The sequence below is a fragment of the Sus scrofa genome, chromosome 5 (genome assembly GCF_054392235.1).
Source record: "Sus scrofa isolate SSC_HxYL_T2T_F1_AM1 chromosome 5, Sscrofa_HxYL_maternal_Yorkshire_Landrace_v2.0, whole genome shotgun sequence".
In the NCBI taxonomy this organism is placed as follows: domain Eukaryota; kingdom Metazoa; phylum Chordata; class Mammalia; order Artiodactyla; family Suidae; genus Sus; species Sus scrofa.
Genome location: NC_139387.1, coordinates 75,826,801 through 75,842,007, shown reverse-complemented (window position 1 = coordinate 75,842,007; position 15,207 = coordinate 75,826,801). Strand labels below are relative to the sequence as shown.

General features: G+C 49.7%; 1 protein-coding gene across 11 annotated transcripts in view; it reads left to right on the top strand.

The window, feature by feature from the left end:
* Positions 1 to 15,207, top strand: part of CACNA2D4 (calcium voltage-gated channel auxiliary subunit alpha2delta 4) — a 94,674-nt gene that overhangs the window by 47,443 nt on the left and 32,024 nt on the right. For 5 of the 11 annotated variants that reach the window (XM_084957062.1, XM_084957061.1, XM_084957060.1 and 2 more), the window contains 3 exons: positions 7,260 to 7,355; positions 9,328 to 9,455; positions 12,705 to 12,785. In XM_084957062.1, the coding sequence (XP_084813188.1) occupies positions 7,260 to 7,355; positions 9,328 to 9,455; positions 12,705 to 12,785 (305 nt within the window). Of the gene's footprint in view, positions 1 to 7,256; positions 7,356 to 9,327; positions 9,456 to 12,704; positions 12,786 to 15,019; positions 15,174 to 15,207 lie in introns of all 11 variants that reach the window. The other 6 variants (XM_084957063.1, XM_084957065.1, XM_084957064.1 and 3 more) reach the window with 2 other exon arrangements.

Genomic DNA, 15,207 nt, shown 5'->3' with positions numbered 1-15,207 from the left:
AAAGATGATATGAGGAGGCGTTCCTGTCATGTCTCAGCAGAAACAAATCTGATTAGCATCCAAGAGGACGCAGGTTCAATCCCTGGCCTCACTCAGTGGGTTAAGGATCTGGCATTGCCATGAGCCATGCTGTAGGTTGCAGATGAGGCTCAGATCCCGCATTGCTGTGGCTGTGGTGTAAGCTGGCAGCTGCAGCTCCGATTCAACCCCTAGCCTGGGAACCTCTATATGCTGTGAGTGTGGCCATAAAAAAGACCAAAAAAAAAAAAAAAGATGATATGAAGAGTTCCTTTTGTGGCTCAGTGGGCTAAAAACCTGACATAGTATCCATGAGGACACAGGTTCAATCCCTGGCCTCACTCAGTGGGTTAAGGATCCCATGTTGCCGCAAGCTGTGGTGTAGGTCACAGATGCAGCTCATATCCTGCATTGCTGTGGCAGGTGTGGCCATAAAAATAAATAAATAAATAAGAAAGGTATGACTATATACCTGGAAACCCCAAAGAACTAGTAGGAAGACCAAACAGAGAATTTAGTAAAGTAGCAGATTATAATATGAATATTCAAAAATTGGTAACCTTTATCTATACAAACAAAAACCAGATAAAAGACTTTATGTGCACAAGCCTATTTTGGCAGGCAAAAGATAAAATGTAAGAAAATAACCAGGCATAAACCATGAGAAATATCCCAAAACATACATAAGGAAAATCAGAAAACACTTCTGGAAGATGCAAAAGTAGACTTGAGCAGATGGGAAGATAGTGTTTTTGATTAGGAAGATTTGGCATCACAGAGATATTGTCTTCCTAAGTTAATTTATAAATTTAATGCAGTTCCAATAAAAATGCCACCAGTGTTTGTCTGGATCCAGAGAAATTGATTATGAAGTTCATTTGGAAGAACAGGCAAGAATGGCCAGGAAAAGGCTAAAAAAGAAAGGCAGCAAAGGAAGACTGTTGACACCCAACAGTAAAATATGTCACAGAACCTCTGGAATTTATGAAATGTGGTGTTGACACAGGAATGGGCAGGGAGACCAAGGGACTGAAAATCTATAAATTCATCTAAAGGTATGTGGAAATGTAGTACATGACAAAGGCACCACGTCAGATCAGTGAGGGAAAGACGGACTTTTTCACAGGAGCTGGCTTGAGAGCCGCATGGGGAACGATGACATTGTACTCTTCCTTCACACTGCACACCTGCATAAGACCCAAGGGACTCAGATTTAAATGTGAAAAATTAAACCACATAAGCACTAAAAAAAAAAAAAAAATCATGAGCCAGTTTCTCTACAATCTAGGCGTAAGGAAACCTTTCCCAACAATGACTCAGAATTCAATAGTAGTAAAGGAATGTCTGATAAATTTAACAATATAAAATATTTATTTGGCAAAAAAAAAAATACCAACATGAGCAAGGTAGAAAGAGAAATGACAAACTGGAAAAGTGTCAGCAACCTAGAAAACAAAGAAAAGATTACTGTCCCTGTATCATATATTTGTCCTAGATAAAGAACCTCAACAGCAGAGAAAGAAGTAAAAAACCAGGTACTTACAGGAAACAACCAAGAGATGTGGACAGTTCGCAGAGATGATGAGCAGCTAGTCCTTAATTATATGGAAAATGCTAATGCTCCATCTAGTTCATAATAAAAGGGCTGCAAATTAAAACTGTTATACTACTTGTCACTTAGATGGACCACTGTCCATGTTTGTTGATGGGCAGTATTGGAGAGCTGTGGAGAATCAGGCACTTTTGCATGCTGTTGCTGGAAATACAAAGTGTTTTTGTATTCCTGTGGAGGGGAATCTGACAATACCTACCAAAATGATGTGAGAGTTTACACTCTGACCCACCAGCCCGCTCCTGGGAATGTATCCTAAAGACATACACATGAGCTTCTCGTCATAGCACCACTTATAATGGTCAAAGATTGGAAATAACCATTAAGGAGCCAAGTTAAATACACCCTGGTGATCCACCAATGGAATACTACACAGCGGTGCAAAGTGAGAACTATCTCTGTATACTGCTGCAGAAGGGCTCAGCAATGAAGAAGCGTGTGTATAATAGCCTACTGTTTATCTAAAAGAGGAAATGCAAATATATCTTCATAGCCATTTACATATATATAAATGTATGCATACATATGTGCACATATACATGTATATATTTACTTTTTTTTTTTTTTTTTTTTTTTGGCTGCCCCACCGCATATGGAGGTCCCAGGCCAGGGATCAGATCCAATTCATAGCTGCAAACTAAGCCACAGTTGTGGCAATGCTGGATTCTTAACCCACTGTGCTGGGCTGGGGATTGAACCCATGTCCCAGCGTTCCCAAGACACTGCCAATCCCATTGCACCACAGTGGGAACTCCTACGTTTATATATTTTAATGGAACAATAAACAAGCAAACAAAAAAGTTTACTTGTAAGAAGAGTGAAAGAAGAGAAGGATGGAGACAGAAACAAATTCTTCTGAATATGCCTTACTTTGCATGTTTGACTTTGGAACTGTGCTTCATATCATTATAAAACAAAATTAAATTTTTTAAAAATAAGCTCTAAAAATTTGAAAGGGAACGAAGCAAACCTGGCTGTATATCACATTCATGCAATAACCACACATCTGGGCCTCCTTTCAAGGGACTTGGAAACATAAAACTATAAACACTAAACAAATAAAATCTTAAAAACAGGGTTCAATAAGCACATTTCTAGAAACTATATATATTTTTGTTTGGTTTTGGTTTTTTGTTTGTTTTTTAGGGCCGCACCCATGGCATATGGAGGTTCCCAGGCTGGGGGTCTAATCAGAGCTACAGCTACTGGCCTACACCACAGCCACAGCAACACAGGTCCAAGCCACATCTGAGACCTACACCACAGCTCACAGCAACACCAGATCCTTAACCCACTGAGTGTGGCCAGGGATCAAACCTGAAACCTCATGGTTCCTAGTCGGATTCATTTCCAATGTGCCACGATGGGAATTCCTCTAGAAATGGTATTTATTGGCACTGTTATTCTCAAACCACATGGACAGAGCAAATCATATGTTAATGTCATTGGGAAAAAGACTTTCAGCAAACAAGAAAACACGCAAAAGTTTTAAATCAGAAGTTTAGATGCAATAGAAAATGTGAATTGGAAATATCAGTGAACTCATGACCTGTCTTCCCTGAAAGAAACAGAAAGGATCTCCACTGAAAGGACCGAGCTCAATGAGAAGACAGAGATTATGGACTTCAGTGTCCACTTTAAGAAGTCCTCATTAAAAAGAGCTGGTGATCCCTGGAGAAGTGCCTGACTCAGGGCCAGGGCAGGAGGCGCAGAAGGAGCTGGGGGCATCTGGTCATGCCAGGAGCCGTCATGTAAGACTAATGAGGTTGCACCAACGGAGCTAGCTACACTGAAGAGGCTCAACAGCCAGACATGGGGCAGTCAAGGCAGCAGAAGTGAGGACGACCGCAGTGGATCAAAGCATATGTAATATGTTCAAATCCTGTGTTCACAGGTATACTGACAAAAAGTCTTATTGGCCATCTTCAGACAATGTTCTAAAAACCAGTGAGTAAACAGACAAAACTCTTTATCCTGCCTCTCCTGTACAAATTGTATCTCAGGACAAACAGATGAGTAGGAGGAGTTTTCTCAAGTATAAATAAAGAAGAAACCAAGGAATATCCCTACTTTGCAACCTCTTGAGTGTCTCTTGACAAAGAGCACACCACCTGCAAAAACTCAAATATAAATCTGATGGCCTTGGGTCCAATGGCTTGTTCCTAGGAGACAGGGGGACAGAGAGCATACCAGTGACATGGCAGCATTGCAGTCACCTGGACCCAAAAATGCAAAAAATTCTGGGGGACAAAGGGCCTGCTGAAGCAAATAAACTGCAAGAAGAGACCAAAGGTAACTGCTGGTGGGTGTGGGGTTCCTCTTGGGAGATGATAGAAATATTCTAAAGTTACTGCAGTGATGGTCACGCAACTCTGTGAATACCTAAAAATCCTTGGATTGTACACTGTCCATGGATGAACCTATGGTATGTGAATGATAGTTCAATAACTATAACTAAATAGAAGAGAAAGGGCATGTAAACCATGGACCCAAGTCAAGATTCTGATTCAAATAAACTTAAAAAAAAAAATCATGAAGTTCCTGTCGTGGCGCAGCAGAAACAAATCAGACTAAGAACCGTGAGGTTGTGGGTTCAATCCCTGGCCTTGCTCAGTGGGTTAAGGATCCAGCGTTGCTGTGAGCTGTGGTGTAGGTCACAGATGCGGCTCAGATGTGCTGTGGCTGTGGCTGTGGCCAGCACCTGTAGCTCCAATTAGACCCCTAGCCTGGGAACTTCCATATGCCGTGGGTGCAGCCCTGAAAAGACAAAAAAAAAAAAAAAAAAAAAAAAAAAAAACCAAAAAAAAAAAACATGAGGCTATTGGATTATTTGATGATATTAAAGAATTGAGGGGATAGTTAGGTGATAATGGCATTGAGGGCTTTTTTCATTCCTTATATTTTAATGGCTGAAATTAAAATCTTTACCAATGAAATGATATCTGAGATTTGCTTCAAAATAGTCTAGCGGAGGGTATGGAAGAGGCTGTATATGAAACAGAATTGGCAAGGGTGGCAATTGTTGGATCTGAGTTATGGGTGCTACTGTCTCTTTAGACTCCTCCCTATTTCTGAACTCTGAACAGAGAATTGTTTTTGGAAGGTTTTTAGAGATGCGCAGGGGCTTTGACCCAGCCCCAGAAGCTCTAGTCTCTCCAGCCTCACAGAGGGGTGCCCCATTCACACTCCAGACCCCTTCCTCGATGATCTTCCAGACTGTGGACCAGGTGTGCTAATCCAGCTCCAGGGACCATGGAATACATAATGGGGAAAGGATAGTTTCTTCAGTAAATGGCATTGGGGAAACTGGACCACTCTCTTACCCTGTACACAAAAATAAGGTAAAAATAAATGAAAGATTTGAACATAAGACTTGAAACATAAACCTTCTAGAAGAAAACATAGGTGGTTAACTCCTTGACATTGATGATTTTGATTTGACACCAAAAGCAAAAGTTAGCAAGTGGGCCTACATCAAACTAGAAAAGTTCTGCATGGCAAAGGGAATAAGATGAAAAGACAACCTGCAGGGTAGGGGAGAGTTTTGCAAATCGCATATCTGACAAGGGGTTCATGTCCAATATATATAAAGAACGAACAAGCAACAAAACAATCTGGTTTTTGTTAAGGGCAGAGGAACTGGATAGACATTTTTCCGAAGAAGATCTGCAATGGCCAGTAGGGACATGAAAAGATGCTCCAAAGTCACCACACATCAAGGAAATGCAAGTCAAACCCACACAGTGAAATATCACTTTATACTTGTTAGTATGATGTTTTTTTTTTTTTTAAGTAATCAGTATTGGTGAGAATGTGGAAAGAAGGGAACCCTTGTGCACTGTTGGTGGGAAGATAAACTGATGTTGCCACCATGGAAAACAGGATGTAGGATCCTCAAAATTGAAAACAGAACCACCGTATGATCCAGCAATCCCATTTCTGGGTATCTATCCAAAGAAAACAAAAGCGGACTCTGAAAGAGATACCTGCAACCCCGTGTTCATATCAGCATTATTCACAGTAGCCAAGACATGGAAACAACTACACCCATTGAGCCATGAATGGATCAGGGAGATGTGATGCATCTGTTCAATGAAATAGTACTCGGGCTTTAAAAAGAAGGAGGTCTTGCCATTAGCAACAACATGGATGACTCTAGAGGAATTTATGTGAAGTGAAATAAGTCAGAAAAGTGAAAACTGTAAGGTATCACTTATATGTGGAATCTTTTTTTTTTTTTTTTTTTTTTGCTATTTCTTTGGGCCGCTCCCGCGGCATATGGAGGTTCCCAGGCTAGGGGTCGAATCGGAGCTGTAGCCCCCTGCCTACACCAGAGCCACAGCAACACGGGATCCGAGCCACATCTGCAACCTACACCACAGCTCACGGCAACGCCGGATTGTTAACCCACTGAGCAAGGGCAGGGACCGAACCCACAACCTCATGGTTCCTAGTCAGATTCGTTAACCACTGCACTACGACGGGAACGCCTGGAATCTTTTTTTTAAAAATGTAACTCATAGAAATGTAGAGGTAAAAAGTGGTTGCTCGGGGCTGGGGTGGGAGAACTGGGGAGAGGCTAGTGAATGGGCACAGACTTTCAGGTGTGAGGTGGGTAAGGTCTGAGGTGGCAATTTGAGTTGCAGCACTGGTTTGTATAACTGTAATTAGCTAAAATGGCAGAATTTAAATGTTCACACACACACACATATACATACACATACACGCACACACACATACACACATTCACATATGTGCACGTGTGTGCGTGCACACATGAACACTTATATGCACACGTGCACACATACACGTGTGCTTACACACACAGATGCGCACGCATACACGCACATACATACACACATAAGCATGCATACACGCATATGTACATAAATACATACACATGCACACATATACACATACATATGCTCACATATATATACATACACATATTGCACACACAAATGCACATATACATGTCACACACAAACGATGGAAGGAATCCTCTCACAAGGTACATGTATATTAAACCACGTTAATATCTTCCAAGATAATTTAAACCATCTTATAATTTTATGTCAGTTATACCTTAATGAAACTGAAATTTTTAAAAAGGAGACAACCACAGCGTGGAACGGGGCCCTAAAATTGCTGCTCTGCAACCATGAGAAGGATCAGAGCCCTCAGTCCACGGGCTCACCCACATCTTGTTGCCAAGGTGTGAGGTCTGCCGGAACTTGTCTGGGTGGGGGTGGACAGTCTGCTCATTTCACAGCTCAGTGATAAGGGAAACCTGTGAAAATGGCTGCACATACACATACGTACATACACATACATACACACACACGGCGTTACGTTCTTCGGGTCCCAGGACACAATCTCTCTCCCGGAGTCCCTTCCTGCTTCCAGAGCCCATGCCCCTGGAAGCTGAGTAAACGCAGAGGGCAGAGGCCCAGTGGCCCTGACAAGGGCCCATGCTGCCTAGGGATACTCAGGGCCGGTGCATGTGTGGGCGGCCCCCTGAGAGACCCCCAGCTGGAGGGCCAGGCACTGGGCAATGCCTGGGGTCCCCTGGGTTCCCTGTGGCCTCCTCCTGGGCCCACGGGGTGACACCTGCTGTCTTCTCCAGCAGCGAGTCTGAGCGCGTAGTGGACATGGCCTTCCTGGGCACCCGTGCCGGCCTCCTCAGAAGCAGCCTATTCGTGGGCTCCGAGAAAGTCTCTGACAAGTGAGTCCAACTGGGCACCGGGGAGCGATCCCTTGATGAGGGGTGTCCCTGTGGTTTGTGGGAAGACCCTGGACTCCAGGAGGCCGGGGGGGTGGGTTGGGGTTCACAGCCTGGGAGAGCAGAGAAGTAATCCTTCCTGGACGTGCCCCAGGAGAGGCAGAGGGGGTGGCCCAGTCAGGGCAGAGAGCGGCCAGACCTTAAGGTTGGGAGATTCCACTAGACCTTCAGTCCCAAGAGGGGACCCAGATACAGTCTTCCTGCCAGATGGGTCTCTAGGTGACAAGCTAAATCTTCCAGCCATGCCATCCTTTGTCAACAACTTCTCCCATCCCCCTCAGTCCCCAGTTCTCACAAGGGGCTGTGATTTTTACCCCCACCCACAACTAGGGGTAGGGGTTCGCTGCTGACATTTAGTGGATAAAGGCCAGGAATGCCACTAAACATCCCACAGTGCCTGCGATGGCCCCACAATGGTCATCTGACCCCAAGCGTCAGTAGTGCTGAGGCTGAGAAGCCTTGATCCTGGCAAAGCCTGGATTCTGGGAGAATCCCACTCCACCCAGGGCCCAGGGATTGGCCCACGCAGTGCTGCAGCAAAGGGAGGAGGGGGCGGGGAGGAGCTGGGCTGAGGAGCAGAGCCACCTGCCTTCTGCAGACCAAGAGACTCGAGTAGGTGGGGCCACCGAGCACCTGTGGGAGAACAGCCAAAGGGGAAGGGGGCTCCTGCACAGACCTGACCCTCCCACCCCTGTCCGTGCTTGCCTTCCACCCCTTTTGTAAATCCAAGCACACAACCTTGACACTCTGGGCAGATCACGCTTGCTAGGAAGCAGAGGCTTTCCGGGAAGGAGAATTAAGTTGTTCTTCCCTCTCCCCCAACTACCTCCCTGAGGGCGGGAGCATCCTGCCTGCCAACCCTTCCTCTGCCCTGTTAGAGACGTGGAAGGTGACTCAGATGAACCAGATTCGGTGGGGAAGCTACAGATTCGCCCAAGGGCCTTGAGCCCCGTGGAACTTTCTTCCCCAAGCTCACCATCCCTTAAACCTCCTCTCCCACTTGGAAAATCACATGTCCATGTCTTCATGCAGCTGAGGTTGGACAGCAGACCACACAGGCAGAGTGAGGGGAGGATCTTGTATTCCCCTGCACCCCTCCACAAGGCTCCAAGAATGGAAGAGGGAAGGCGATACAGATAGACCTTCCTGACTCATGAACCAGCTGCCATGAATAGCCGTGTGTGCACTGTACACTTCCAGGGGGCCAGTGCACCTGGACCCTGCAGCCCCAGATGGTACAGCTAGGCAGTCGGGCTCCTGAGACCCATGAGCCAGGCACTCCCAGAATCTAACCTCAGTTATCCACCTGCGGGTTATCCACAGTCACTTTTTTAATCCCCCACCAGCTTCTCCCTGCCTCCCACTCTGCTTCTGGGCCAACACTCCCTTCTGTCTGCGGGTTGAGCCCAGGGAGTGCAAAACCATAATTAGCAAGGTAGAGCTGCTCAAAAAAAGGAAGACTGGTACTGCCTCTCAAGCCAAGACACAGTAGCTTTTGAAGTAACCATTTTGGGGGAATTTATGTCCCTCTGTGACTAGACAGTTTTCTCCCTCACTCATGCTAATTAGCCTGACAGAGAAATTAGGCTACATCCAAAAAAAAAATAAATAAATAAACCCTGCTAGCAAGGGGTTTACAAAAGATGAACTGGCTCTTTCATAACGCAGGCCCTCCACCTCTCCTAGCTACAACGCACTATCAGATGCCCCAGCATTTGATTCTGGAAAAGGCAGGAACTACTGGGAACATTGTCTGGGGAAACAGCAGTTTAGGGGCTAATCTTTTCTTGCGACAACTCCACCAAAGCAGAGGGGAGCCGCTCCCTGGGCCCAGCCAGGATGACATTGTACGAACGAAGAGAGGAAAGAAGGATCTCCTGGATCTGGGGGAGGTGCTAGAACTTTCTCCTTGCAGGCAGTTCCTGACTCCTGCAGATGACGCCAGCATGTTCACCCTGGACCACTTCCCTCTGTGGTACCGCCAGGCCGCCGAGCAGCCTCCAGGCAACATGGTCTTCAACCTCCGCTCGGTGGAAGGACAAGGTAATCCACACCGCGAGCTCCGGGACGGGGGACCAGCAAATGGGAGCAGGAGACAAGAAGGAATGTCCCGACCTGGGGGTCTGTCACCCCGCACTCTGGCTGGAACACTCCGTTCCCTCGCCAGCAGTCAATGATGGCCTTTAGAAATCCACCTGGTGTGTTCCCTGGAGCCTCAGTGGGTTAAGGATCCGGCCTTGTCACTGGTGTGGCTCAGGTTTGATCCCTGACCCCAGAATCTCCACGTGTTCTGGGCACAGCCACAAAAAAAAAAAAAAAAAAAAAAAAAAAATCAGCTGGAATGCATGAAAAAGGTTTGACCCCAAAGTCAGGAAGAGCTGGATTCTAGCCCAAATTCCATATAGGAGGATATTGGGAGAGTTGATCATTAAGAGTCCTCTATTTCTAAACATCTGAGTGTTTCTGAGGGTTGCTTAAGCCAGGGGGATAAAAGGAACAGACTTAATTCCATGGGGGACTGCTGGGCTGGACAAGTCCAAGCAGAGGAAGCAACTTGTCACCCCTCCCTCAGCATCTCCCAGGAGCAGAAGCACTGGGCTCAGCCCCCAACACCCCCCCCCTGGAGCTCCTGGCAATAACTGGTGCCTTATGGCTACCAGGCCCTGCGGCTGCAAGAGTGTGAAGAAGGCAGCCTTACTGGGCTTTGGGCACCAAGCCAGCACACACCGGCTAGTCCAAGGGCCAGGAGGGGTTTCAGAGCTGTAGCCGCCAACTCCCACCCCCACCCCCACAGTGAAAAATGGCCCCAGCAAGTGGCATTGCCAGACACCAAGAAAACTGCAAAATGTTCAGGACAGAAAAGACCTGGGAGAGCACACATCCTCATTCTCTTTGTTCAGACTTAAAGAGACTTAAGACCCCAGAGGGGGTTCAAGAGTCACCTCTGGAGGTCCTGAGTCCAGTGTAGTGGGGTAAGAGGGCCTGGAAAGTGTCCCTGTCCATCCAGGTGGAGTGAGCCAAGGAGGGGAGGAGTAGACACCACAAGCAGAGGCTGGGAGTCAATTTGGGATGAAGGCTTGTCCTCCCCTCCAGGGCCTGCCCACCCAGACCCTCCTACTGCAAAACCATCCTCCTAAGCTGACTGCAGGGAAGGGTGGTGCAGTCCAAGGGTCCTGGCAGCTGCAGGCAGCGCATGCCATCTGCAGGTCTTCCTGGCCTTGTGCCTAAGCCTCTGCTCCATCTTCCACCAGATGCTCCGTCTTCTACCAGAGCATCTCTAACGTGCTGTGCAAAGGTCCTTCCACATGTCACTCACCCAGCACGTACAGCCCTCTCCTTCCCCAGGGAGAATCTCAGGCTTGGCCAGGGGCTCAGGGCCAGGCTGGAGCCCCGGCCTGCCCTCTGCAGTTGGGGTCTTCCCTCTCTGCAGGTCAGGCAGCAAGGGGCTGTGCCTGCCCCAAACACCCCCAGAGACCCCTTCCCACATGGGCCCCTGAGCCCACAGGCGGCTCCTCCTTCCTGGCACCATCAGGAGAGGAAGAGACCATGGGATCCTGGGAGGGTCTCTGGGTGAGGGCCTGACTCTGGGGATGGGCTCCCTCCTGCCCATCCCATACCTGGGGCCTGCCTGTCACTGGGACCTGCTTGGCCTCCTGGGGAGCTTTTTGAGGCAGAGGTAGGGGCGGTGGGTAGGAGCAGAGCGCCAGGTGAAGAGGGGAAGCTGGAACCCCAGCACGAGAGCTCCGCACGCTCTATTCTCCCCCAAAGAGACAAAACAATTTCAATAGGGGACCCTGAGGAAGCGGAGGGGGTTACTGCAAGCTGACTCTGTGGCCCTCCACCCAGGGCCTGGTGGGCGAGCCCTGCCCACGTGGAGCTGTCTTTTGCAGTCGGTGCTGAGAAACCTGCCAGCACAGAGCAAAGCCACTGCAGCTCAGGCCTGTTGCTCCTGTAGCTACCGCTCCTTCCTGGGCCAGCCCTCGGCCTCACCACCCCCAGTGGCCTGCTCATCCATCCTGGTGCTAGGCCAGGTAGCTGCCTGGTGACCCAGCACCAAGATCCCTGATATACCCAGAGACCATGTCATTAGGGCCTTGCACCTTCACTCAGGTGTTCCTCTAAGCCTGGGGTGCACACACAATGGAAGATCTGTCCAGCAAGTAGCCTGTGGCCAGGGACACTGCTGGGGTCACCAGGCACGAGGTGGGGAAGCTGGCTTCTGTGTGTGCTGTGGTCCCTTGTGTCTTCACCATTCCCAAAATCCAGGATGGCTGTAGTGTCAGTTCCTAGGATCAGAGTAATTTTTGATTTCTGTGAGATTCTGGTTACAGCAAGGCGTGATGAGTAATCTGGCAAAAGAGCAGATACAAGAAGCCCAGTGGTTAAGTTTCATTAAAGTGACACTGTAAGAGTCTCGTCACCTGTTTGTCCCAAGCAACATTTGATGTAAAGACGTTCTAACAAGAGAGCACATGGTAAATTCGTGCCCCCTTCTTGGGACTTTTAGTGATGAACTTGACCCGTAAACAAAAGTGTGTTGAAAAGCGAATCCAGGGCCATAAAATCAAGAGGCTGAGGACATGTCCTAGTCGACACCCCTTGGAGCCAGAAAGCTCCATGTTCATGCGGAGCTGAAACTGCCACCTAAATTCTGCACCTGGCCAGAAAGCACCTCCAGGCAGGCACCAGAGCACAGCGGCCAGCTGTCAGCAAGGGAGAGACACAGCAGGTAGCAACATGGAGCCCACCAGGGTTTATGGGGCACCTTGGATGTGTCAGATGCCAGCCAGCCTTCTGTGCCCAGTGAGGCCCCAGCGTCTGGCTTCCCAAAGGGGATAATGGTGTCACTGATTCACGCGATGGATCAAGGACAACTCAGGGTCGGCCAGCACCACGTGCTGGATCACAGCCTGACTGCTGTTCAAAAGGGCCACTTGATGCCATACGAGCCTTCTGGGTGGGTCCCGGGCAGGTGCCAAGCTCCAGCGAGGCAGCTACAAGCAGACAGATTTGCTGCCCCCTGAGGTAGAGCAATCCCGCATTGTCATGACCTGACCATGCTGCACCGTCCAGGCAGCCAGGGCCACTGTACACTGGCCTGGCTGGCTTCGGCTCAGCATGGAGAGGTGGGTGACTCTGGCACGTAGGAGCACCTAGGAAGCAAGACAAGAGGTTAATGGTGACAGGCAGCCTTCCCGGACAGCCCCTGCTTGCTCAGGAATGTCCTTGCCTGGGGTTTACCTGGCTCCCTGGTGGGGGCTGAGAAAGTGATTTGGCAATTGTTTCCTCCAGAAAGTCCGGGCGAGCCTGAGGTAGTGACAGTGAGCACAGCTGTTGCCGTGACCGTGGACGAGAGGACAGCAATCGCTGCAGGTAGGAGCCACCCCAGGCCAAGAGGCCAGGCCACTGTGAGTCAGTGTCAAGAACAAGTACAGGGGTGCAAGAGGCCCCTGCATGTGGTCTGCGGAGCCAGTGCCGTGGCTGTGCATTTTCCCAGGTGAAATGTGGGGCTGAGGGGGACGGAGGCCTCTGAGCCGTTTTGTAAAACTGTAAAACTTTAGATCCAGCAGAATTCATGCAGTAAAGTGAAACCAAGAGAGGCTGAGAGGACTGCTCAAGGTCACACAGGACAGAGACTGCCCCAGACTCCTTCCCACCCTCTGCATGGCATTTCCACCTCCATTGCCTTGGGCTCTGGGGTCCCACTGAAGGGAGGGCTGGGCTCTTGACCCAGGCCCTAAAGTCTGAGCCCCTGCCTACTGCTCTCTCACATGTTCCCATCCAGCCCTCAGGGGGCCCAATGAAGCCCATCTAGTTTGGATTCATTTTACAGATGGGGAAACTGAGACTCAGAAACATTATTTGCCCAAAGTCCCACAGCTAAGAGTTAATGAGGATGGAATATAAGTTCAGATGACCTCTCCTGAAAGCCCAGGTTCATGACCTGCTTTGCAACTGGCCACAAAAGCCATGAGAGCACCCAGTGGACCCCACAAGCTGCCCCAACTTTGAAGCCTCTTGGCATCTCTACCCAGTCGTCCCGGAGCTGGAGGGCTATGTGGTAGAGCCTCCCTGTGCTGCCCTGGACCTCTAAGCTCAGCCCCCGCTGTGTTCTGAGAAACTGCGTGGTCCTCAGGCTCTGGGTCATGGGGGGCTCTGGGCTGGGTGCCTGGTGTGTGGAGGGACCCTGCAGCCATGGGGGTGTGGGCAGGACTCTGAACCTTCTTCCCCAGGCTGCGTGAGGGCGAGGAGCAGGTCTGGGTAGGCAGGCTGCCCAGGCGAGGCCACCGTCTGTGACAGGGTGAAGGCAGGAGGGAAACCCCTTGGTCTGGTTGTTGGAAACACGTGTGTCACTGGTGTCCTGAGCACTAGGGAGGGCCTCTCGCCGTCCCAGTCACCTTTCTGTGCTTGGCCTGGCCTGCTATTCCCAGACACTAGAGACGGTTCCGCGGCCCTGGGGTGAGTCTGTGCTGGACCTGCTCCCTCCGCAATGTGACCTTCTCGGTTCCCGCACACCTGAAAGCCCCCGAAAGAGAAGGCATGTAAGGTCAGGCTGCTGGCTACACTCCCCTGCACCCTCCAATTATTTGCTATCATTTTTAACTCCGCGCTGAATTAGAGCCAGGAGGGGTTGCCATGGAAACTGTGTCCTGGTGCCTCTGGTTTAACTCACTGCAGACAATCGCTCTGACGCTCTGGGGGGCTCGGATGTGACAGGACAAGGATGAGGCACTGGAGACCTTGGTATTTCAATTATTCGATGTCCTTTTGTAATTTCCTCTTCCTGGCCTATGGCTCAGCCTCCGCGACCCTGCGCCAGCTGGGCCTGGAGCGCTGGGAGGTACAGGCATCTTGGGTGCTGCCCTGGCAGTTCCCTCCTGCATGCATGTGAGTGTGCTATGTGACGTGCGGGCTGTATGGTCCATGTTTATGCCTGGGCCCGGCGAGGAGGTGGAAGGGCAGCTTAGGGCCTGGCAGATGAGAGAGGAGGACTGTTTAACCTCTAAGCAAGTGTTTATCAACAGTTTATGCAAAACTTCTAGGAATCTACCATTTTAATCAGGGTCCAGTTTTAGTCCTTCATGCTCTCTGGGTCTTGGTTGGGGAACCTCACCAAGCATCGCGGTGGTGGGGCTGTAACCCACAGGTGTACTTCCCAGCACAGAGGCCTATGTGCAGAGGCCCTGCTGGTTGGAGCCTCCTACTCCCTCCTTGGAGCTCTGCCCACATGCATGTGGCCCTCAGATCATGGTGCGCTCAGAATATATCCAGACCCGGCAGGCTGGGAAGGTGCCCAGGGTCCAGCTGAACCCCTGGAACAGGGACCTGATGTTCTCTTCTGCCTGGGGTCTGCTCCTGGCTCACTGGGGCATTGCCCAAGTCAGGGCTCCTGGGTGGGCTGGAATTCTGTCTTGGTCTCTGAAGACTGTGACCCAGGTAGCCCAGGCCGGTTCAGCCAGAGGCCAGTCAGGTAAGAAAACCCAGAGGCCTTGCTCTCTGGCTCAACTCCCCTCCTGGCCCTGGCCCTGGCCCTCTGGTTCATAATTCTATTCTGTGCCTGCTGAGCCCTTAGGAGGGGTTGTATTGTAAACCCAGAGTGTTGTCAGCTTGTCTCTAGATCAGTCTGGAAAGTTCGAGGTGTTAAACAGGCTCCTTGCACGCATCAGCAAACCCAGCAACCTCCTGGAGGCTGGTGAGACCTCATCCCCTGTGTGGCTCTCAGGGAGCCTCCCATCATGCCACGGGGTCCCCTGCACAAAGGTAGGCCTTGTACCCAGCTGCATCTGCTCTGATT